The sequence below is a fragment of the Ochotona curzoniae genome, unplaced genomic scaffold (assembly GCF_017591425.1).
Source record: "Ochotona curzoniae isolate NIBS_2020 unplaced genomic scaffold, NIBS_Ocur_1.0 contig_2688, whole genome shotgun sequence".
NCBI lineage: Eukaryota > Metazoa > Chordata > Mammalia > Lagomorpha > Ochotonidae > Ochotona > Ochotona curzoniae.
The window spans coordinates 12,733,553-12,758,984 of NW_024465553.1; the positions used below are offsets into that span (position 1 = coordinate 12,733,553).

A 25,432-nucleotide genomic window follows, 5' to 3' on the forward strand; every position below is an offset into this window, starting at 1 on the left:
CTGGAGGAATAGTTATGATATATATTTATGATGTATATATAATGTACAAATAGATTTAATATAAGTACTCATTATATTTTTATAAAATAAAACATATATATATGATACATATTTATGACAGTTGCTGTTGAACTCCAAGTGTTGGCTCTATGACTGATGAACCCGGGCACCAGAGGCCAGTGGCTTTCTTGGTTTACAGAGTAAACTAACAGTGCAAGTTTCCTGTTTACAAGGAAAGATTTAAGTTTCCTAATTGCAGACAGATCCAATGCACCGAATATTCCAAAAACTCAGTTGGTTTTTTTTTTTTTCCTTCTGTTTATTGGATTCATTTTTATCCTAGTGAGTTTTTCATGGCCAGGGAATTCATGAGACTAAAATTGCTGGGTTATCTGACGTGGGTAGAATGTTTTTCAGAAGAAATTACTAGATGCTGGATTCGCTCCTGTTAATGAAGTTTTTTTTTTTTTTAAGATTTATTTTTATTATTTTTTATTGGAAAGGTGGATATACAGAGAGGAGAGACAGAGAAGAAGATCTTCCATCCGATGATTCACTCCCCAAGTGAGCATAACGGCCGATACTATGCCGATCCGGAGCCAGGAGCCTCTTCCGGGTCTCCCATGTGGGTGCAGGGTCCCAAAGCTTTGGGCCGTCCTCGACTGCTTTCCCAGGCCACAAGCAGGGAGCTGGATGGGAAGTGGAGCTGCTGGGATTAAAATCGGCACCCATATGGGATCCTGGCACATTCAAGGCGAGGACTTAAGCCGCTAGGCCACTGTGCTGGGCCCAGCATTTTCTTTTTTAAAAAGGTTTGTGCAGTTATGCAGAGAGGAGGAGAGACAGAGAGTAAGACTCTTCAGCTGTTGATTCACTCCTCAAATGGCAAGAGCTGAGCTGGTCTGAAGGCAGGAATCGGGAATTCTCTCAGGTCTTCCATGTGCCGCCCCCTCCTCCTTTTTAAGATTTATTTTTAAAAATTTTTATTGGAAAGTAAGATTTACAGAGAGGAAGAGAGACAGAAACATCCTTTGTCTGCGTGGAAGGCAAGGACTCCACCAGGCCCGCAGGATGTGTTGTTGTAACTAGCTGCCACCCCTCTCCCCGTAAAGGCTATCTCTCCAGTGTGTTTTGTCTTACAGCAGTGTGTTTAAAAATAAGCAAAGCTGATTGGTAGAGCTTTGACCAGGTGATAGGCAGGAGAAACCAGGCTTTCTGTCAGTTTATGTAATGAAAACATTCTCCAAGTTAGATAGTTGCTGCATTCCTGAATGCTGATGGATAGCTGAGATTTTAATTTCAGTTCAAACTGTTTGGCTACACGTGCTGACATAACCTCACACTTGGAACTGCGCGTATGGCAGCGATACAGCGGCACTCTGCACAGCACGCGGTCTGTGTGATGGAGAGCATGTGAGATGCAACATGCTGTCTGCTCTCTTTGTTCAGTCATACTCGGTTTCATGGTGTAGTAAGCTGAATAATTTACGCTGCAGCCTGTCAGTATTACCTTAGTTGGAAAAAGGGTCTTTGTGAGGAAGGGGATAATCCCGGATTATCTATGCGATCCTTGAATGCAATAACACCATCCTCCTGGAAGAGCAGCAGAGGGAGATTTCACCCAGAGGAGAGGGCAGGGTCAAGTTGGAACAGAGAGAGATCTGAAGATGCTGGCTTTGAAGACTGTAGCGATGAAGGCGCAGCCAAGAAGCACAGGCGGCCACCAGAGACTGGAAGAGACAAGGAACAGATTGTCTGCTCGTGCCCCTGGCGAGAGGGTGGTCCTCCTGACATCTTAATATCGGCTCAGTGATTGTAATTGCAGACAACCGACCCTCAGAGCAGGGAGGGGAGAAATCACTGGGGGTTTTTTTGTTGGGTTTTTTTTGCAACCAAATTTGTGGTGATTTGTTACAGTAACCAAAAGAAACCTATGCAGTAAGACTAAAATCTGAAAATAAAACCATTTGCCTAAGGCTGAGAGTGAGTCAGTTTGGGTTATGGGGCCAGCTGTGATACAGTGGAGACTGTAAACAGATGTATGCTAGCCACAATGCTTCATCTGCTGCACAGCCACTTTGTAATTTGTTGAACCACCCAATATTTACTTAGCGTTTGTTGTTCTGCTAGATGTGGATATTCTAAGACATAACTTAATGCTCCCAATGTAGCACAAATCCCTTAAACTTCTTCCTGGATCCTACTATTTCCCCATTTACTGTGGGTTGATTGTCTTATAACTATAGCATGTCCTGCTTTGTTATCATTATTTGTATCTTATGGTAGGTGAGGATTTGGAGCTGACTGAGGAAGCAAATGAAGAGGTGGATATCAGGAGAATTGTTTGCCTGCGAGGTTTGGTTTATAGCCAGGTGCATCTATTCTTATGTCCTATGAAGGATTCAAGTCAGAGTCTGAGACCATTTCCCCTTAGTGTCAACTGGGACATCCCCAGAGCTGTGTTCTGCTGTGGACCAGTGGTGCTCATGTGGAAAAAAGCTCATAGCTAGGTAGCCAATTTATGTAAAACGAGGGACCATCAGCCTTTTAGTCTACTATAACAACATACAAATGACTTGTCCATTAATTTCTCAGTTATCTACTTGTTGCTTTTGTTGTCAACTTTTGTTGCTTTAAGTAAAATATCTAAGAGAAGTAACTCAAGGAAGGTTCATGGTGGCAGTCTTTGAAATGAACACGTCCAAAGCCATTGGCCCCATTAATTTAGTCCTCTGGTGATAGAGAAGAATGGTTGAGGGGCAATCACATGATGACACAGGAAGCAGAGACAGACACAGGCATCCTTCCTGGCTTGTATATATCCCATCTTCTGTTGATAACCACCTTCCCAGGGCAAGCACTTAATGACCTCAGGACCTCCTGGTAGACCCATTCTCTTACATCGTATTTAGATCCACTCTTCACTCTTAAATCCATGAACCATTAAGTAAGAATTTGGACTTTAAGTCTGAGTGAGTTTGGGGAGCCAAAATCTGCCCAACTCTCCATAACCATTGTAAACAATGCTTTTGTCATTTTATTAGCTTACATCAGTCAAATCCTAGATCTTTGCTATTGCTCCACTCATGTATAACAAGCATACTTTTTCTTGATATGGATAAAACATGAATGAAGTGGAATAGGGCAAGGGAGATGTCTGATTTGCCATATTTCAAGAAACAGGTATGAAGACTCCCTCACGAGGTGTGGAGCGTGTAGGTGTGCTTCCATGCGTGCAGGTTGCCAAGTTCAGCCTGCAGAAAGGAGCCCTGAAAACTAACTTGGGCATCAGCCACCCTCTTAGTCATCAGAGCATCCCCAGAGCCGGTGGGCTCTTGCCTGTGATACGGAGTTGCAGTTTTTCCATTTCTTCCCATTTTGTTTTACTGTTTGCTATTTGCTTCTGTTAAATACTGAGACTGTCGGAGTAGATAGGTGTCCTTTTAGGTAAGGAAAGGGAAAATGCTCATCTTGGCTCCTGTCCTATTTAACTTCTCTGTAGAGAGCCTCTTGTGACAAGATTATCATCTTGGCCCTGGAGCAATCGGAGCGGGATAGAGGCAGAGGAGACGTGGGCCTGAGGAGTACCATTCCCTAGTCTCGACTTCCGGAAGGCAAAGGGAAGCTTTACTTGGCCAGCCATTCCCTACTGAACATCCTGACTTGTGAAAAGAAGTTGGGATGGAGAAATGATATATGGAAAACTTGCTTCCCATCCTCCAGTTCTCCTTCCTCTATTCTTTGAAGTTTTTTTCTGGTAAATAAAGCACAAAATAACAAGAGTCTGTCTTTTAAGCGGTGCCACCTGTGAATAAAAAAAAGCCGGGAGAGCCCTGGATATCGGCCTGGAATGGGGATGTACTATTTGCCCTAATTAAAATGCAAGGAGTCCTTGGGCACCGTGGAGTCAGGAACAAAGAGACTGTCACCAGTGACAGATCTCTTGTTTTTATGGCTTTTCAGCAGCCAGAGCCTGCAGTGGGAAATCTAGAGAAACCTAGGAGATGTTAGTCCCCACACCGGTGACCTGGTTACTTGTTTCACAGTGCACTAAGTACCAAGGGTGACTGGATGACCAGGAGCAATAGCTGGTGGGGAAGACAACTCCAGAAATGCTTTAGTCCACCAAGGTGATACCTTTCTTTTGAACTCCCAAGTAGGACATGAATGTAAATGAAATGTCATTGTGGTTGGCCTGGGAAAAAGGAAGTGCACAATATTTAGAAAAGTGTGATTAAATAAAATAGCAACAGAAGCCTTTTTATAGCCATGTATGTGGAAGGGGAAGCTGGTGTCAAATACTTGAGGTTACTAGATAATAGGGCACATTTAAGGTAATCCTCCTTGAACCTTTTGTGAAAATTGTTTCCTCCATTAAAACCTTTCAAATTTAGTGAATGGAAAATGTAGGCTTGACCTTTTTGATTTCAGATGATCTTTTAAAAATTTTATTTATTTCTCTTTGAAAGGCAGGTTTGTAGAGAGAAAGACAAAGATCTTCCATCTTCTTGTTCATTCCCCAAATGGTAAACTATAGTCAATCTGAAGCTGAAAGCTTGGAGCTTCCTCCAGGTCTGCTCTGTCAGTGCAGGGACCCAAGGCTTTGGTCCATTCTCTGTTGCTTTCCTAGGCGGTAAGCAGGGAGCTGTATTGAAAGTGGAGCAGCTGGGATTCGAACCATGTCTTTCCAGGATGCCAGTGCCACAGGCAGAAGCTTAGCCTAGTATGTTATGGTACCGGCCCCTGGATCAGGACATGTTGGTAACTATTTCACTTTAGGAAAATTGTATTGAATTGTGAGCATTTGATGCAATGGCTTACATTGATGCCTGGGGTGCCCTCCTTCCCTGTTGGGGTGCCTGGTTCAAGTCCAGGCAGCTCTGCTTCTGATTTAGCTTCCTACTGAAGTCATTCCAGGAGGTAGCAGGTTATGTTCTTAAGTACTTGGATCCGTGCTACCTTTTTGGGAGACCTTATTTGAGTTCCTGGCATTCCTTATCATTAGATTTCTTCAAAAATGTACAGAAAATTGAATTAAAACATAAATTTATTTTTGTAAAAAAAAATTAGATTTTTTCCATGAGCTTTCTGAAGACTTGTCATAGAAGTTAGTCAAACTTTTGCAACTAAGTAGTCAGGAGCACCATGTCTGAAGGTTACAATGTGAATAAGGCACCAACTAGGTTTAGCTTCATTTTAAAAATTTTAATTTATAATACAGTTCCATAGGCTCTGGGATCTCCCCTCCTGTTCTTCCCTCCCCAAATCTCCTCCTCCTTATAGTTTCCCTGTTATTACAATAGTATAGTCCTTCAAAAGCAGTGATAAGTCCATCATTCTGCTGTTTCAGTGTATCTTGTTATTGTAGGACTGGGGAGCAGTGTGAAGTCCAGCATTCCAGTGTCAAGACACAGTTAAGAGTTCCATTGGGAGTTCACCTTGGGTTTGGAAGTAGAGGAGCACACTGCTTTCTTGACGTAACCTAGTGTAACGCTTGCTCTGACTTTAAAATTCCACTGTGCATCAGGAAAGATGTAGCAGTCAGCTTACCTGTGCATCAAACATCTTTCTAAGGATTGTTGGGAACAAAGGCTGATTACCAGCATGTGCATTTCGTGTGTGTGTGTGTGTGTGTGTGTGTGTGTGTGTGTGTGTGTGTGTGCGTGTGTGTGTGTGTGTACTTAGAATAGGTTTGTAAATGTCTGCAAATAGACTGAAAGAACAAAGTTCATTTCCCAAATTAAAAAAATAAATAAATAAAGGACCGTTATCAGCAGGAGGCTTCCTGCGCGCTCGTCAAGTTGTGTACAGTGACCTTCCTCGGTGGACATGGCAGTTTTTCAGCAAGGCCAAGGATGAATTGGGCCCATTAAGCAGATACCGCAGGATGTGCATAATTACAAACATAAAAAAAAAAACCTTTCATTTCCGGAACTTGTGTCCCAAAGGCCTTCCCATTGTGTCTGGGAAAGCTAATTATCTACCCCAGAGAAAGAACCACTTGTTTGGGGAGAATCAGAAATGACGTTCGCCATGTGAGAAATAGGCAGGGGTGACAGCTGAGAGACTTGGTCTGGGAGACTCACCCCGGTTCATTTGTGTTGTGTTGCTCATTCTGGCTCCAGGGGGTGGCTGGTGGGTGGGGATGGAATAAGAGCCCAGCAGTTTGGTCCATGTGTAGACAAAGCCCACTCACTACATGCATATGCATTTCCCTGCTCAACAGAAGATCTCTATTTTCTTTTTAATACCTTAAATTGTTCTCTGCATCTAAATGTACTTGATGACCTTTCTGGAGCCCATCTCACATGGTGCTGTAACCAGGAATGAATTTCACATAGTGTTTATTCGCTTTTAGAAATTTATTTGAAAGGGAGAAGATCTGCTTTCTTCTGATCCACTTCCTAATTGCCCACTACAGCTGGGGCTGGGCTAGGCCAAAGCCTGGGGCCCGAAACTCCTTCTGGGTCTCCCATGTGAGTAGCAGAGACTCCTTGGCCCACCACCTGCTCTCCCCCACCGAGTGCACACTGCTGAGAAGCTGGAGTCAGAGGCCAAGGCAGGACCTGACCCTGGGCACTCTGTGGCGGGATGTGGACGCTCAGGGCCGGGCCTCTGCTCTGCCGTGAGCCTCTCCTCTTCTGCTGCACAGTGACTGGTTGCTGATCGTGCTGAGCCCTTCACCCTAACGCTCTTCCTCAGAACCTTGTCCCAAGTTGCCTCCTCAGAAAGGCCCAGAACATTCCATGGCCACCCTCGGGCTTCGGTTGCTTTAGTAAGTTTCTTCACAGTCCATGTCTCTAGGTGAGATTATGTCATGATGTATTAGATTACTAGAGGAAAGGAGCTTCGTCCCTATTATTTACTCTCCTTGCCAGAAAACGGTATATTGTAGTGAATGAAGAAATGAAAGATGTATAGGAAACCTTCTGTAGAAACACTAAGTGGCTCTTTTTTTTAAGTGGGGCTAGTGTAAAGTCCGGTGGAACTTGATAGAAGGATGACTTTCTCAGTCTTTATTTGTTTTGCTTTGTTCTTAAATAAAATACACAAGGAGGGATGGCATTTGGCATGCAGCTGACAGGCTGCTGGGGGACACACACATGCCGTGGTGTTCCTAGGTTTCAGTCTCGGCTCCATCCCTGAATCTAGCTTCATGCTGATTGAGGTGCTGGCCCCAGTAGCTGGGTTCCTGCCACCAATGAAAGAGACTCAGATGTTCCAGCCTCCTGGCTGTTGTAAGCATTTGAGAAGAGAAACAGTACATGGAAGTTTCTCTTTCTCTTTTAGTATTTTTGTTTTCTCTGCTTTTTATATAAAAATGAATTTATAAAAATATTTTAAAGTAAACAATAGAAAGCAAAATTGGTAAGGAAATTGGGCTGGCTTCTAACTCCCCCCCCCCTTTTTTTTCTTTAAAAAAAGGACTTGTCTGTTTATTTTGAAAGTCAGAGCTAATGAGAGAAAGCGATCTTGCATTTACTGATCCAAATCTACTCCCCAAATGACCACACTGATCAGGGCAGGGCGCAACTGAAGCCAGGAGTCAGGGGCATCCTCCCAGGTTATCTCAGAGGGACCTTAAAATATTGTGTCAAAACTTCCCTCAGTGAATGTTCTAGCTCCTCCAACAAGGCTCTCTGAAACACAAACTACCCATGCATGCATCAATGAAGTAGCGCATTCATGCAGAAAACAATTCGATGTTGGGAGTACAGTGATGAGAAAGTTGGACACCATTCCTGCTCTCGCCAAGTTTTGAGGTTACCTAATTGTTGGGCAATCAGTCTATCACTAATAGAACGTTCTGGGAGCCAACAAGAGCTTCTCTGAACCAGTTCTGGGGACAGCTGCTTTATGTTGTCCACTGGGCATCTTCGGGGGGGGGGGAACAAAGGAAGAATGGAATTAGGTCTATTTTATGTTCACATTTACAGCTTTGAAACAATTAAGCAGTCTCAGTGATTTGACATAAACGTACAAATAGATGATATGGCATCAAAATATTTACACGAAGATACTTTTAATTGTTTGTGGAAAAATGAAATGTAAAAGCTAAGTTTACAGGCAGGTGTCGAGGTGTAGTAAATGAAGCTAACCCTTTGGTGCTGATGGTGGCATCCCAGTAGCGAGCGCTGTGCTCGGGTTCCATGTCCTTGGTAATCCACCTCAGAAGGATGGTTCAGGTACTTGGACCCCAGTCACCCACCTTGTGGGACACTCAGATGGAATCTCTGGCTCCTGGCTTCCACGTGGTCCAGCCATGGCTGCTGTGACCATTTAGTGAGTGAACTAGTGGATGGAAGATCTCTCTTGCTCTTTAATTTCCTTCCCTCTCTCCTCTTTCTCTGTGTTACTCTGCCTTTCAAATAAATGTTTTCTTTAAAAGAAGCTTGTTTTAATGGACAAAAGTATTGAAATCCATGCATTTTTTTATAATGCATGCTTTTATTTTATTTTATCTTAAGATTTATTTATTTTATTACAAAGTCAGATATACAGAGAGGAGGAGAGACAGAGAGGAAGATCTTCCATCCGATAATTTACTCCCCAAGTGAGCCGCAATGGCCGGTGCTGTGCCGGTCCGAAGCCACGGCTGCCAGGATTAGAACTGGCGTCCCATATGGGATCCCGGGGCGTTCAAGGCGAGGACTTTAGCCGCTAGGCCATGCCGCCAGGCCCAATGCATGCTTTTTAAAAGCCCTTCATGCTTAACATGTTTATCTACCCAAGATTCCAGAGGAGAAAAAGCAGGGAAGTGGAATGTTATATTAGCTATATTAATAGTACCACTGATCTTAAAAAGTTCATGAAAAATATATCATGGAACAACCACACATGGCTTTCAAGCTTTCTTGTGTAACAAAATGAGTTTATCTTTCCATTTCGTTTTCCATCAACTTTTGGGAGTATCCTTGTATTAGCTGACAACTTGTAGATTGTCGTTCTTTAGCCAGTGTTGCCTTGAGCACCATCATATGCTACAGATGCAGCCAAATAGTCCTCACTAAGGGCATGCACTCTGCTGGGGCAGCCACTCCAGAATGAAGCAGAACCAGAGTTAAGGATGGGATGTCATGTGGCAGGTGGGGAGGAGAGGAAAATGAGGCGAAGGAAGGGACTGTGGTGAGGAGGGGGTGAGACTCTTCTTAGGTCGAGGGGGCAACTTCCTAAGAGGTAAATGTGATGGAAGAGCCAAGGCAAGGGAGGGGGGAGCTTTGCATACAGAAGAAATAGCAAGTGAAAACCCTCTAGAAGGGTAGTGTTCACAGTGTGCGACGCGAGTGGGGTGAGTGCAAAGAGGCAGTTGGGGCCTCAAAGGCCACAAGTGGTCTAACATACAGATCCAGCAGGGTGAGGATTTAGACTTCACATGGTGCAAGGGTAGCCACCGGGTTCGAAAAGGCAGGTTTTCACAGATAACAGTCAGACTATGCAGCTGCCACAGGGGAGCGGTGGAGAATAGCGTAAGAGGCGGAGGAGACATATAGACACAGGGAAACCAGGCAATGAGTCAGTGTATTGTGCCAGGCATGAAGGGAAGCTAGTTTGGGCTAGCTGGGATCCTGGAGCTGGTGGGAGGTGATTAAGTAGTCTCCATCGTTCCTTTGGTGGGAAGTGATTGGTTGGACTGAACCACAGTCAAGGATGGCATGGCGACATGGCAGTGTCGTTCTGAGCAGCTGCAAGAATGGAGGCCTTGGTTTCGATGGACTGGCAAAAGCTTGGCTTTGGACACATGGAAATCTAACGTAGACTTCAAGTGCATGATATGTCTGTAAAAGACAGCTCCATTTAACCCATTTTGAATACCTATTTTGTGTCAAGCATGTTAGTATTGCTTTGTCAGGTTTAGGTTCTTTGTAGTCCCATTTTATGGAAGAGAAAAATTAAGGAGCAGCTGGGTTGAGTAACTTGCCTAGGCCGCACGTGATGTGAACCAGGCTGTCCGAGTTCAGGCACTTTGTTCTCATCCTCATGGGAGAGGATAAGAGGCAAGAGTTTGATTTTTTCTTTCACATTTTTTTTCTTGGTGGAGGTTTGTGGCTGTGAGGCACAGCAGTGGCATCAATCTGCTTTTCTCTGGCTGAGCATCAAAGAATTAGCTCCTGGGAGAGGGAAACTGCTCCAGGCTCAGTACAGCTTGTGGCCCGAGGACATTCAACCCAGAACCTAAATCAAATCACTCCTGTGAGATTTCTAAGCTTATAAATAAATAAAGCGTATTAGACCAAATGAGAATCTTTTGTGAGCTGCAGGGACTTTGCCTCTCCCCCTGCATTATTCTTGGTTTCTCCTTCAAGGGACACACCGTGAATGTCAAAAGCCAGTGTGAAAATACAATTGTAATAGCTTCCTTTCTGAGCCAGTAGAGTCCTTTCTGATGTGTGGTTTTAATAAGTTGCATTAGCTATTGAATACATGGAAAGGAACGTGTTAAGATGCGTATTAAATGATAAAGAACAGCAGCATGACTTGTCACCTAGTTTAACAAGTAAATGTTGTCATCATCCAGAAGCCTGCGTGTATCTCTGCTGATCGTATCTGCTGCCTTCATCACGTCCCTTCCCTCCCTCCTGTATCACCACACTCCTGAGTTCTGCGATAATAACTGCATTACTTTTCTTGACAGCTCTCCTACCTACACATACATCAAGAATGATGTAATTTAATTTAGCTGGGTTTTGAACCTCATAAGAATGAAACAGTACCTCATTTATTTTGTGGCTCGTTCCTTCAGCACAACCCTATTTGGGAGGTTTGTCCTCACCAATACCTGTAGCTATGGTTCGTTTAGTTTTTATTGCTGTGTAGCATGATTCATTTATTCATTCCGTTACTGAGGGACATTGGGGTTATTTCCATTTATTAGTAGTTAAGAAAGTACTTCCATGATCATTCTTTTTATTTTATTAATATACATTATTTTACTAGTTAAGATTTTACCTGATTTTATTGGAAAGGCAGATTCACAAAGAGGAGGAGAGACAAAGGATCTTCCATCCAGTGGTCCACTTCCCAAGTGGTCACAACTTGGCTGGAGCCGAGCTGATCCGAAGCCAGGAGCTGGGATCCAAGGCCTGGCCATCCTCCACCACTCTCCCAGGCCACAAGCTAGATGGGCAGCGGAGCAGCCGAGACATGAAGCAGCACCCACATGGGATCCCTGCATGTGCAAGGCAAGGATTTAGCCACTAAGCCATCGTGCCAGGCCCTGTTAATAAACATTAAATTAGGTGCTGGTGAACCCGTGCAGATGATTGTCTTGTATAGAAGCACAGAAGGTTCCCATACGGGGAGCTGGCACTGTGCAGTGCCACCATGCTGGCCCCAATTAATCTGTTCTTAAATCTCTGACTTTCAGATAATCACATTTAGGGGCCAGAACTGGGGTGCAGTCAGTTAAGCTATTGCTTGCAACACTGGCATCCCATCAGATGCCAGTTCGAGTTCTAGCTGATCCACTTCTGATCCAGTTTCCTGCTAACATGCCTGGGAAGGAGAGGGAGGTGGCCAAGCCTCCCGCCTGTGTGGGAAGCCAGGAAGGAGCTTCTGGCTCCTACTTTCAGCCTCGCATAGACCTGTCTGTTGTGGCCATTTGGCGAGTGAACCAGTGAAATGAAAAACTTCTGTTCCCTCTCCCTGACCCTCTCTCTGTCTTTCAAACAAATAAATTGTAAATTTTTTTCATAAGGAATAAATTCTAAAAGTTTTGAAACCAGTTGGCCTTATATTTCCCTTATGTGAAGTTATAAGTACTGATTAACTGTATTTTATAATTATCGAACAAGTTAGATATTTCAAAGTTACATTTTTCTAAGACCTCTAAATTTTAGTTGTTTTCAAATATATTGGTGTAAACACATTCATTATTTTTCTCTCATTGCCTTCTTAAGATACTCTTAGTTGGATACTTTTATATTCTTGGTTTTATTTATGCTCTTTTTTTCTTGGCAGTTTTAGCCATTTCTGTTCATTTACTTTGAATGATTTGAAAGGAGAGAGACAGAGTCAGGGACCAACTGACGGAGGTCTCCCAGCACTCCCCGAATGCCAGGTGGAAGCCACGAGCTCGTCCTCAATCCTGCATGGCTGACAGAGGCCTTGGCCATCACCTGCTGCCTCCCAGGATGCACTTCAGCAGGAAGCTGGATTGGAAACGAACCCAGACATTCTAATATGTGATGCAACCATCCCAAAGTAGTGCCTTAACTGCTCAAACACCCTCCCTCCATAGTTGTTTTTTTTTTTTTTACATTATTTTCATAATTGAAGCTTTTTTATTTTGAAAGGCAGAGAGAGCACATAAAATCAAACATGAGAATGTATTCCCATTAACCGATGCATTCCCCAAACAGCCCCAGTGGCCAGGGCTGTGCTGGGCCTGAACCAGGAGCTGGGAACTCACTCCATTTCCCCATGGGTGGCAGGAGCCCATTGCTTGAATCATCACCTCCTGCTTCCCCCATAATCTGACTGTCCTGACGCTTGCCCCATCCAATCTTTTTTGACTTCCAAGGGGATGTCATTATTTAGGCAGTATTCACTGTGTTATTGGCCATTGGTGACCTAGTTAACCCATAATTCCTCAGCCTGGGAGTTGAGAGTGGAGGGAGATTGGAATGGCAAGTTCCAGGTCTAATCACATGGCTAGTTCCCCTGGCAACCAGCCTCTCATCTTGTAGTTGTCTAGGCCTTGGGAGTTAGCAAAAAATTGCCTCATTAACACTAGTTCAGATGTGTTTGAAAGGATATGTTACAGAGGAGACCATCTTTCCCCTTTGTAGCTTACAGCTGCTTCAGGGTCCAAGGACTAAAGGCAAAACACTTTAACAAATGATACTTTTATTTGCTTCAGTCACTTAGGAAATAACAAGAGCTGCCAGAGCTGTAAGCCAAGTATCATAGACGAGAATCAAAACCATATAAATATCACATCACAGTATTGCATGCATGTCAGCAACTGCAGTGAGTGAGTGTGCATGTCTTAGTCTGCAGAATCATCAACTGCTGTCCAAAGCAGAGCTAGCAGGGGCGTGTCACAGGCGTGTGTGCATGCACTCCCAGATCCACTCATCTCTTAAACAGGCTTCATTTCTGCAGTACCAGTTCACAGATTTTCTTGCAATGATTGGTGTGCCACTGAAAGTGGAGAAAATGTAAGCGCGTGTGTTCAGTTTCGTTTTGAATGAAGCTGCGGTCTACATTTAAAAATAATATTAGAGCCCCAAATGTAACTGCTACTTTTTTGTTGTGATTCCCTTTGATTGAAAGATCCTGAAATCTTAGCTATAGTAGCTGTAGTGTTAACTCACCATAGGCTCTCAGCCAGTTTCCAGCCAGTCTCTGTCATGAGTGATTCTTCTGTATTTCCTTGCTTTGTGTGACAAAATTTTAAAAGTTCACCGTGAGATGAAATTAAAATATGCATTTATTTTGGTGCAAAAGCTTTGTCTTAATGCACATTTGCCATCACTTCTTGAAAACCTCTTGTCTAGCTTTTGAGATTTCAGACTCTGAATAGCATCAAACAACTAAAGACAAATGAAGTATAGCTATTTATATCACATGTTCTTGGATTTTGGTCTATCTCCAGCCTTGACCATGCCTTGCTGGACATGCCCTTCATTTGACTCCTTGGGCAGATGCCCTTTGACCTCCGAGAGCAGCTGGACCACACCTTCTGAAGACACCAGCAGTCCTAGTTTTGCTCCTTCATACACAGACCTACAGCTCATCAATGCTGAGGCGCGGACAAGTGGCAAAGCTTCTGGGGCTGACTCGACTGGTAAGATGGAGCTCCAAGCCAGAGGGCTTTGCAAATCCTTTATGCTGTTCCTAGATGCTCTTTTATATCCTCGTAAATGCATGCAGCCTGAATGACTTCCCAAATGAGTTCAGGTATGGTTATCTAGTGAAAAAGCTAGAATGCAACAGGATTTGAAATTGCGATGGCAAAAACATATAAACATATTGGCTGGTTGGCACTTGATTCATAGCATGAAGTCATTTAATGGCGTATCGTAATGTGTGTTTTTTTCTGAAGATTTGGTGCATGTTCTGTTCCCTGCCAACTTACTTTCTCCTTGGATTAACTGAGTTCTGTGTAAAATGCACAAAGCTGAATCTCTCATCTTACCACCCACACACATCCTCACTCAACAGCAAGAGGGAGGAAGATTTAAGCAAAGTAGATGTTATATGGAGCGGAATGAGGATCAGAACTCAGCCACTGTGTCCAGACTGCATATCATTCTGCAGTTAAATAACAGTTCTGTTGTGCCTTCAGTTAGCTTTTTTGCTGGTCTTCAATGTCCCTCGATCTCATTTATTAAACTTTATGAAAATCATAGCAATGCTGGCTTTCTCTGCAGATCAAATACGAGCCTGTCGCTAGGCAATGTGCAGTGGCTGTCATTTGGGGCAGCTGTGGAAAAAGTGCATTTCTTAGTGTTTGGATTATTTAGCCCAAGGAATGGTTTCCGGTGAAATTGATGGAGGTACCAGTAGGTTCTCAGTGGATGAACACATCCAGTGTGTCAACCTCATTTATTTAACTTCTCAAAAATGTTGTTGAGGACTTTGCAGATTATTTTTCTTTTTTTTTTAATAATTTTTTTTTAATTTTGACAATCTTTACATAGTTAAAAAGGTTCAAGGGCTACAGGAAAGTGGGTAAGATTATTATTTCCATATTGTTTCCTTCATGTGTCTGAGGTAAAGGGGGATATTGAGGAAGAAGCCCCACCTGATTTCCCACCGCAGATTATTTTTCAAGTGTGGGTAACACTCTCATGCTGTGTGCTGTTGGGGCCTACAAGTATGACCAGGCCCTCCTGCAGACTAAAGGGCTCAGACAGAATTGGTTTGGTTTTATTTGTGACATTTATTTTCACAGACAAAAATTAGGCTAACATGAAGTATCTTTCATTCCATTTTTTCTGCAATTTCAAGTACTTTGTGTGTTCTCCCACAATCCCATTTCTGCTGCGGGAGAGCATCTTGTGGGTGGGAGTACCTCTGCAGCTGCTAAAGCCACTGGGAAAGAGGATGAGCTGACCTGCCCACTCTGTTTCCCCTTGCCCTCTGCTTCCTTTCCATCCAGTTGTCAGCTCCTGGTAAGACAATTTTATATAGCACAATCTGCAGGAGAATAAATGATCATCAAGAATGAAACTTGTCCCTTCCTGCTGTAGGACTTCTGTTTCTAGGTGGTACAAATTGGGTGCCTTACTGAAGGAAAAGACAGGATCTTTACTTTCTTATAAGTGAAAGTAGCTTTAGTTATGAAGGTTCAGTTGATGAAAATTGGATCTAGGCTGCACTCGATATTATTCACCTATCTCAAAAGTGAAATTTGCTTTTAGTGGGGCTGATATTACATAAAGAATTAAGTTCCACCTACAACTCTGGCATCCCATATGGATGCTGGTTTGAGTCGTGGCTGCTCCACTTCCCATCCAGCTCTCTGGTAATGTGCCTGGGAAAGCAGGAGAAGATAGTTCAAGTCCTTGGTTCCCTGTCACCAATGTGGGAGACCCAGCAGAAGGTTCTGCTTTTGGCCTGGCCTAACCCCAGCCAAGCTCTTGCCAATGTAGCCATCTACAGAGTGAAGCAGTGGATGGAAGATCTCTCTCTATAACTCTGCTGCTCAAATAAATAAAATAAAGTCATACTAGCAAAGTGGCCGTCCACATCAAGTAAACCCCCTTCTGGGTCATTGTTGTCACAGTCCCGGGAAGAGGCACAGGGGTCTCTGAAAAGGGTTCACTTGGAGAGACTTTTAACAGAAGAACTGCTCACAGACACAGAAGGAGCTGGAGTCTTAGGCGAAGAATCACCCAGCCCCCGTTACAGACTGAGAAACACCAGGCCCACAGCAGAGATTTGGTGAGGGAATGAGATACCGGGCCATAAGTTCCCAGATCTTATGCTTTTGTTTTCCACAGACAAATCCAAGACAAAAGCCACAGGGCACAAAACTGTGGGAAGGCAGGTTACAGAGATCAATCACCAGGGGACACAGCAAATAGTAGATTTGGGGCACAGGGTAGAATGGAGCAAATGGAGAAGAGCTACCACCAGGAATTAAGTGGCCCCAATCAGGCCAGGATTGCTTTGGGGACTCAAATGCAAGCTCAAGACTGGAGAGTAGCATGTTATTAATCTTCTTTCCTTCAGCAGGAGGCTGTTTCCATAGCTACAAGGAGCAAGAGGGATGTGCGTGCTTTGGTGACCACACTGTAACACTAGTGATGATCACAGCCAGCTCTTACTGAATGTCTGCTGTGTGCCTGTCTGTGTGATGTGTTGTCTCTGGATTTTATACCACTTCCACAGGGTAGGTGTCCTTCTGTCAATTCTTTTCTTTTTCTTTCTTTTTTTTTTTTTTAAGATTTATTTTATTTACTTGAAAGGCAAAGTTAAAAATTGAGACAGAGAGAGAGATCTTCAATCTACATTTGTTTCATTTCCCCAAATATCTGAAGCCAGGAGCCAGAAGCTTCTTCTGGGTCTCCCATGTGGATTCAGGGGTCCATCTTTCGTTACTTCCCCAGGCATATTAGCAGGGAACTGAATCAGAAAGCTAGCAGCCAGGACTCAAACTGGTACCTACAGAGGATGCTGTCTTTGCAGGTGCAGACTTTAACCTCCTACACCACTGTGGTGGCCCCGAGATTGATGATTGATGATTGATTGATTGATTGATTGATTGATTTTCAAAAAGCAGAAATGGTAAAACAGCTGGAGCTAGGCCAGGCTAAAGCCAGGAACCTGGAACTCCATTTGAACCTCCTGTGTGCGTTTTAGCATCCCGAGTACTTGGACCATCTTCTGCTGCTTTCCTAGGTTCTTTCGGCAGGTTGCTGCATTGGAAGTAGAGAAACTGGCAGTTAAATAACTCTGCTAAGGGGTGCTGGCTTGATAAGCAACTGCTTAACCTGATGCACCACCAATGGCAGGCTCTTTATTTACTCAAAAGACGGAAAGAGAGATGGCAGAGAATTTGCCTCCGCTGATTCATTCCCCAAAGGCCTATAAAAACTCAGACTGGACCAGGCTGAACTGGAGGCCAGAAACTCAGTCCCCATTTCGCACATGGGTGGCAGGAATCCAAACCAGAGCCCTTACTTGCTGACTCCCAGGGATTGGGAACAGAGCTGGGACCAGCCAGCTCTTATATGGGATGTGGAGATTTCAACCAGCAGGCTAAACAGCCGCGTCCTTCTTTTCCGTTAGAAATGTCCAGGAGCTGGGAGGTGTTGTCATCTATTTATGATTGCAGCCATGTCCCTCACATCCTTCATCCCCTTCCACTCCCTCAGGCCTCAAAGTGACAGGCAGGACCCTGAGAAGTGGGAGAGAGTGAAGCGAATCCTTGGGGAGCAGGTCCCCATTCATAGGGTCAGCATTAGGATACAGTCTGAATAGCGGAACCTGGGAAAACTCTTCCTGGACACACTGACTTGTTGAGTGTTTTTGATATGTCTTTGAAAAATTCTTTGACTCATCATGGGTCCTTGAAAAGAAGGAAAGGAAGGAAGAGGAGATTTAGGAAGAATGGTGAAGTATTTAGAAATGATGACATTTTATCTGCCTACCCCTGCAGTGCAGACTGCAAACATACTTTCAGTTGAGCTGAGGGAAGCTTTGAGGAAGGGCCCCAGCTAGGTGAGCACCTCTTCCTGTCTGGCACCAGACTTGAGGCAGTGCTGGATGTCCTGACCCGCTATGGGACTCTGAAGCAGGTTGCCATCTGAGCCTGCCTCCTGGGAGCAAGGCATCGGTCTGGAGCTTGCCTTCCTTACAGTCTCCTTCCAGGGACAGTTTGGGATGTGTGGGAAGGTGTTCTGTGCAAAATCCTATGGGGACTTTTTTTTTTAATTCCTAATTTTAACTCTCTATGCCTTGTCCTTTGACACGCAAAGCAAGGATAATTATGACTTGCTCCTTTGTTATAAGGAGTTAGAAACTGACACTGGGATGAGATTAGGAAAATACTCTGTACTTCTCAGCACAAGCAGTAGGTAAATATGGAAAAACACTGTGGTGGGTTTGCAATGGTTAGTGTCTGTGCTGACTACTAGGGAGTCCTTGCAACGAATTGCATTGGGGAGACACTTAAAGTTGATTCCGTACCTCCCACCTCCCAGCCCCACTAGCAGCATGCTCTTTAGCCTTATGGAGGGCAGTAGGAGTTAACAGCCCAAGCAGAATTGCAGCCCCTAGAGGACCTCCTGTGGCCACTCCAGCAGGGAAGTGTGTGAGGGAAATGGCTGGGGCAGGTGCTCTGTGCTTCATCTCTTGCACGGAGAAGGATTACTGCATCCCATGCTTAGACTGCTTCCCTTGGCTGGCTCAGGGCCCTCTCCCGGTGGTCTGGGCAGGAATTCAGCTGGGATGCAGCTGCCCCGAGGGTAGTCTGAGTCCTGGCATAATTGTGGAGGGAAGAACTCTGCGATCAGCCTGTACTTCCTTCTCATTTTCTCACCAAGGGAATAATTAGGAGGAGGGTGGCAAACCCATCCCCTCACCTTGGTTAAATCACAGGGTGGGGCCGAGTTGGAGTGCTGTGGTGATGTTTGCTCTGGCGTTCAGCTCTGCAGACAGAGCAACAGCAGAACTGGGAGCGGGCAAGATGCCAAGCAGCACTTGCTTCCCTCTGACCCTCATTGCCCTGTTGTCTTCTGCAGTCAGAGCCAGTCTGTTTTGCCACTGGATTTACATGGGTTGTTAAAAGGCCAGAGGGCCAAAGAAATTAGAAACAAGCCTCTAACTTTAAAGAGAAAAAACATCAACGTTCCTAGGAGTACAAGCTGCTGCTCAGTGGTGGGTTTTGGTCTTGGTTTTCCTCGGCACACAAGAAAAGCAGATTTCGATATGGGGTTAACACTGCTGTATGCCAGCTGAGGACTGTGACGCATGCATGAAGCATAGAGCACCTCTTCAGTAACTGTTGAAGAGATGCTGCAGTGGATGGCATGAGAGTGCATGGGATAAAAACTGTCTGCACCCCAGACGCTTGTATCCCATTTGGCTGTACAATTCTTGCGTTTTCCAGCAGGAATCTCATGCAGCAACTCAAGAAAAATCAGGAGGCCAGGGCTCAGTGTGTTTGGTCCCTGTCTGTTGTAGAGCTGTAGTGTTTAGTAGCAGCTTGTTATATTAACGACTTCAAAAAGTCCTAGAGTTACATATATGTGTATCATTTATGTTTGTGAATCTGTAGTGTGTATATTATAAATGAATGCATATATATATAATTATTTATATAATTTATGTTTATACATGGATACCATATTATATACATATGAGTGCTTATAGGAGTTATATACATTCCCATCTATATAATTTTGCATTAATGTGTACCACCTACATTTCAGTGTACAAGGAAATATATAAACTGGAAAATGTGACTTAGAATTATTGCTTTTGCTAAAGTGCTGAAAACCAGAGAAATCAGAAAGAAGTATTTTGATGAACTTGTCTGGATTGGTTAGTTTTACAAGGTTAACTGCACTTTGTCGCATGATCTGTTAAACTCTTGACCTTTAAAAAATATTTTTTTAAATTCCAGATTCAGCAGACCCAAGACTACATTTTGCAAAACCTTCTTTGTGTTCAAACCCCTTGTTAGCTTTAAAACAAATTTGGACCAGATGTTCCTGATGCACTTGCGTTTAACTGATCACGGTGGAATTCTGCCAGAGCAGTAGGCTATCGCTAGAGATTTCCCTCCTTCTCTCTTCTCTTTTCCCTCCGAAGTGGACGTTTGTGTAGGATGGAAAGTCGTGGACCAACACCTCCGTTTTTGTGGCAGGCTTTTCCGCGGGCAGGGCGGCTTGTGTCACGACTTGTGAATGGGTAGCATGAGGACATCGCTGGGGCTGTGTCTGACTGCAGGATGGGGCATGTTTCTCTGCTCCGTGCTTCGTCCTAATCGCGCTGCAGCTGGGGGGTTGATACCAGACTCGGGGGGCCTAGAGCCACAGGTAAACAGTAATCAGAGTGTGTGTCATGGGATTACCTGGGACTTTTGTTCTTAAAGCACATCTGTATTCCATTTTTTTTTTTGTCATCAACATATTTTGCTTGGAACCAGTTAACTTATTATTACTTTAAAAACATTTTAAAGACGGAAAGCTCCCATTTGCTCGTTCTCTTCCCAAATACCCATGACAGCCAGTACTGGGCTGGACCAAAGTTGTGAAATGAGAACTTGATTCAGGTCTCCTGTGTGGGTGGCAGGACCTGCTTGAGCCAGCGTTGGTGCCCTCAGAGCATTTTTAAATAAATTGCATTTTTTTACTTTCATTAACAAATACAAATGTGGCCTCATTTCTGTTCTTATATATTCTTACCTGCATAAATCATACATTTCGTATTCTAATCAGCGTTCCAGAGACAAATAAAAGCAGTGGTGATTGCTTTGAGAGTTTCTCTGGGTAGATTAAAAATGTCTCAGAAGCACTAATGTTCCTCCCATTTATTGGTCACTGAAACTACAAAGAAGAATAAGGCACTTAACATTTTCTCATGAGGAACTGATTATGTGCAAAGAGACATTTTTGCATTGAAAAGGATTTTTACATAATTTTAAATATCCCTATTTATAGAATATTTGCTACATGTCAGGAATATATGATACATTTTGTATATTCATTGTCTCCTTTAACCTTTACAATCTTAAGAAGTACCTCGTGCTGCACCATTTTGTAGAAGTAGACACCCGCAAAAAATCAGTTGCTCAAAATCATGTGACTCACTAATGGCAGAGCTGGAATTTGACCCACATTTCTGACTGTCATCCCCTGCTCTGTGCCTGGCATCCCCTTCTTCATACCCGGCATCCCCTGTGCTATGCCTGGCACCCCCTGTTCTGTGCCTGGCATCCCCTACCCTGTGCCTGGCATCCCCTGCCCTGTACTGGTATCCTCTGAAAGCCTCGTGTTGTGAGTCAGTGAGTACAGGGAAGGTGTCATTAGAGGGCCTTGTGCACGCCTCGTGCTGTTACTCTGGCATTTCCCAGGAGACATATACAAACCTCTCATTTACTCTACTGAATAGCATCGATTTGTTTAGGAGTTTCCCACTAGACTGAGGAAAGGAACAGTATGTGTTCATGTCCCCAGCTTACTTCCTGGCACATTGAAATTACATAGTGGATCTTCATGGCTTAAATGAACTATGCTGATATAGAAGGAAAAGTCTTTTTCCCTACACTTGCGTGTGTTGCTCATAGCAGCGTAATTTCATGACTGAGAAGAATTACAAGAGAACAAGCAGATGTGTCTAGCATGGAAATAAAATTTTCCCTCCTTGTTTTCAAATGTGAGGCTATAATCCAGTAGCTTCCACTCGTTTTGTTTTTCCTGGCCTTAATTGGATTTCATCTAAGATTTATGTATGCATGTATGTGGTTGCAGTGGAAGGGTGCTGAGTTTGGGATTCTCAGAATCTCAGTCTTATAATTGTACATTCTATATGTTCTGTCCATGTTTATTCAACTCAGAGTGTAAAGTGAGTTGGGAAAAGCTTTTCCATGATATTGAGATAGATTCTTGTAGTTGCTGAACCATCTTTGTTGAGCCTCTTTTGCTCAGGAGTGGTAAGATGCTGTATTTCACACAGGTGATCTGAACTAGATACTTTGAAGTCTCTTAATTAAAGACCTGTGGTCCCCAACCACAGGTTTGCAGAGTTTGCAGAACTCTTCCAGAATTGCCAGGATGGTGATCAAAGACAAGGTGACAATGCCTTGTGTGGATTGCCTCCTGTGATGTTCTTGCTGTTAGGATCTGTCTTCTTCGGATGAGGACACTGTCCATCGGGGTTCTCTGGAGAGACAGCAGTGCAGGACATCTATGTAGCTGTGCTAGCGAGGGTTTTGGTTAGGGGAATTGGCTCATGTGGTGATGGCCGCTGAGAAGTCCCATATAGCCCCCTCTGCAGGCTGGAGCCCCTGGGCTGCTGGCAGTATGGCTCAGGCCGAGTAAGAGGCCTCAGACCAGAGGGCGTGACTCCCCGTGGGGGTCAGAAGCCTGAAGACGAGCCAAAGGACTGCAAGTGTTAAGCTTGGAGTCCAAAGGTGAGCAACAGATGTTCATGGCTGGAGTTTGGCATACTGCATCTCAGAGAATGGGGTCAGGAGGAAGGAAATGAAGAGAGAGAGAGAGCGAGAGAGCTTGAGATCTGTTCTGTTTCTGTATTCAGCCTTTTTAGATCACCAGCAACTTGATGGTCCAGCCATATCACGACCAGGTCTTCTTCACATCTGGTTTACTCACATTCTGTTTGGAAACGCCTTCAGAGATACTCCCAAAATGTTTCTCCAGGTTCTAAGTATTCCTTAATCCAGCCAAGTTGACACCTTGAAGTGAACCATCATGGAGACCACGCCCACCATGTGTTAGTTGAGTGACAAAGCTAAGATCTCCTCCTATGCTTGCCAGTATTGTACATTCCCTGCCCTTCTTCGAACTGAGTCTCTAAAATACCTAGGTTTCTGCTCTCAGATCTACAGGACAGTGTTTAAGATGCTACATGGTTTCGTTTGTTTTGCTTTGTTTTAGTTCTAAGCAATTGATCAAAACTTAGATATTTGGAACCTTTTAGAATCCAGAGGGCTCAAGAACTTGGATGATTAACGTCTTGATCATCTCCAGCTTCTAGGAAGGCAGTGAAAGAAGTGTTTCCCTCATTTGCAGAGAGAGACAACAAACCACAGTAGGATTAGCAATGTCTCGCTAGCATAAATCAGATGCTCCCAAAATATACTGTAGTTGTGGTGTTGGCATAAAATATCATTCTTATTTTATTATTTATCATTGCTGCAGAGGACTCAGAGCCTTTAGAAATAATGGTTTCTTAATCGGTTTTTAGAGATTTAGTGAGTGGTTTCTATAAGCATCACAGATCTTTAAAGTTATAAGACAAATTTTGGTGCTGTAGTATAGCAGGCTAAGCCTCTGCCTTTGGCACCAGCATACCATATGGGCGCTGGTTCATATCCCAGCTGCCCCACTTCCAATCCAGCTCCCTGCTAATGGCCAAGGAAAGCAGTGGAGAACATCTCCAGCCCTTCGGCCCTTGCTGTGAGAGACCTGGAAGAGGCTCTTGGCTCCTGGCTTTGGATCAGCTCAGCTCCGGCCATTGCCACCATTTGGATAGTGAACCAACACTATGACCTGTATGATCGTATGACTGAGATCACTATGCCTGTCTCGCCTCTGTAATTCTGCCTTTCCAATACACATAAACATAATCTTTAAAACTGAGTAAATGAATATAAAAGCTTGAAAAGTTTAAAAAAAATGTTAAGAGACGTTTTAAAGATTATGTGTGAGTTGTAGAATTTCTACATTTTACCAGGGAGAAAGCCAAGTCAAGTACCCAGGTCTCGAGTTGGGGCCCATATGGAGTGCTACAGGTGGAGGATTAGTGTGCTAAACTATAGTACCAGCCCAGCGAGGTTTAAGTATTGGCAATTTCCAATGTTAGGAGTGTGGGTTTGGAAAGACCCCTCATCTTATCCCAGGGAAATACTTACACGTGCACCTGTGTACAGTACTTTACTAATTAACAAAAGCAAAGCCCAAATACCGAGCAGAATATTAGATGAATTATATTATACAATAAAATGATGTTCGGTCATGGAAAGTATCCAATTATATTGGTCATTGAAATGGCAGGTAACGGGCCTGGCTCGGTGGCGCAAGTGGTTAAAGGTCCTCGCCTTGCACGCCCGGGATCCCATATGGGCGCCGGTTCTAATCCCGGCAGCCCCGCTTCCCTTCCAGCTCCCTGCCTGTGGCCTGGGAAAGCAGTCAGTCGAGGACGGCCCAAAGCTTTGGGAACCTGCACCCACGTGGGAGACCCGGAAGAGGCTCCTGGCTTCGGATCAGCATAGTATCGACCCGTTGCGCTCACTTGGGGAGTGAATCATTGGACGGAAGATCTTCCTCTCTGTCTCTCCTCTCTGTATATCCACCTTTCCAATAACAAAATAATAAAAATAAATCTTAAAAAAAAAAAAGAAATGGCAGGTAACAGGATAAGTAATAGTTTGCTACATTGACCTGTGTGTAGTTTTGCTGTACTGTATGTATTTGTATAGGTAGGTGTATGTGGTGACATAAACTCACATTTCTAAATCTATAGGAAAAGGTTTAACAGAGTGTATCCCAAACAGCGGCTGCTATCAGCAGTTTTAAGGATGGACGACTTTATTTCCTAATGCATTCATTTATATCAGATTTGAGTTACTTATAATACCGATAAGTTAAAAATCAGGAAAAATATTTGCCATCAGTAATAAAATTGAAAATGGTAGCAGAGCTTCTATTAAGCATTTTATGGGAGACATGTTTGTTTTGCAGCTGGTCTATCTTCTTGAATAGTGGGGACATGGCCCATTTACCTTGGGATGTGCCAGAGTTTCAAATACTCTTGTTTTTTTTGTGTAAGGGCCATGTGCTCGGTTTTTAACTTGGTGCTACCATCATGCTGGCTGCTTATTCCTTGTAGGGCATAAGCATAATGGAAAGCTGTTGTCTGTAGGGCTTAGCCGACAGGAGTTCAACTCTGTCACTTCCCTCCTCTGTGAGCATCATCTAGCATCGTCAGGTGCCTTCAGTTTTTCAACTGTCAAGTGGAAATAGCACCAACAGAAAGTGTGAAGGTTTGTTCTGAGGGCTGAGTGAGCTGGGTCTCTGAAGTTCCCAAAACTTGGTGAGGAGTAATTTGACAAGAGCAAAGTAGGAGAGTTTTCAGAATTCCTCATGCTTTAAAGCCTAGACTTAATGAATGCGTAGGATTTTTTTTTTTTTTCAAATCACAGAAAAACAGCTAAATCTAATGAGGAAGAGTTAATTTGATGCCCCTGGTCACTCTTTGTAAAGGCAGCTCCTCTTTAGTGTTTGACTGAAGCTGTTTGAGTTGACCCAGTATGCTCTGCGAAGCAGCGCCTGCCAAGGTGTTTTGCTGTAGAACTGGAACCAGGAAGGAGAGCTTGTCTGAGCAGACGTGGGAGGGAGGAGGGCTGAGTGGGGGAGGGAGCAACTGCCAGCTTTACATTGGTGAGTGGCCTCCCCCTCCTCCTCTGCATTGGTTTGTTTGCACAAATTGGTTGCCTCAAGCAACACATTATTAGGTTGAGCTGCAGTGTATCCCAGGAGACTCACTGCTTTCCCTCTTGCCAAGTTGTTATGCTTTTCCTGCAGAGGATGCTGGAACTGGGAGGACATTTTCCACTTGATGTGTTTCAGCCCAGTTCCCTGACCCTTCGCTGTGCGTGTGCTGTGCTGTAAAGCCTGGGGTCACTGCATTCCATTTCAGAAGCAGCCGCTTATAAGTTATTAACCGTTATTTTCAGAACTAGACTTGAGCCTCTCTGCATCACCCTCGCTGGTGAAAAAATTCCTGGTCCCTC

The 25,432-nt window shown here is 44.0% G+C and overlaps 1 protein-coding gene across 3 annotated transcripts in view; it reads left to right on the plus strand.

The window, feature by feature from the left end:
• STON2 (stonin 2) overlaps positions 1–25,432 on the plus strand; it is an 87,335-nt gene that overhangs the window by 7,866 nt on the left and 54,037 nt on the right. For 2 of the 3 annotated variants that reach the window (XM_040975210.1, XM_040975212.1), the window contains exons 3-4: positions 5,875–5,889; positions 13,598–13,789. In XM_040975210.1, the coding sequence (XP_040831144.1) occupies positions 5,875–5,889; positions 13,598–13,789 (207 nt within the window). The remainder of the gene's footprint in view (positions 1–5,874; positions 5,890–13,597; positions 13,790–25,432) is intronic. The other variant, XM_040975211.1, reaches the window with a different exon arrangement.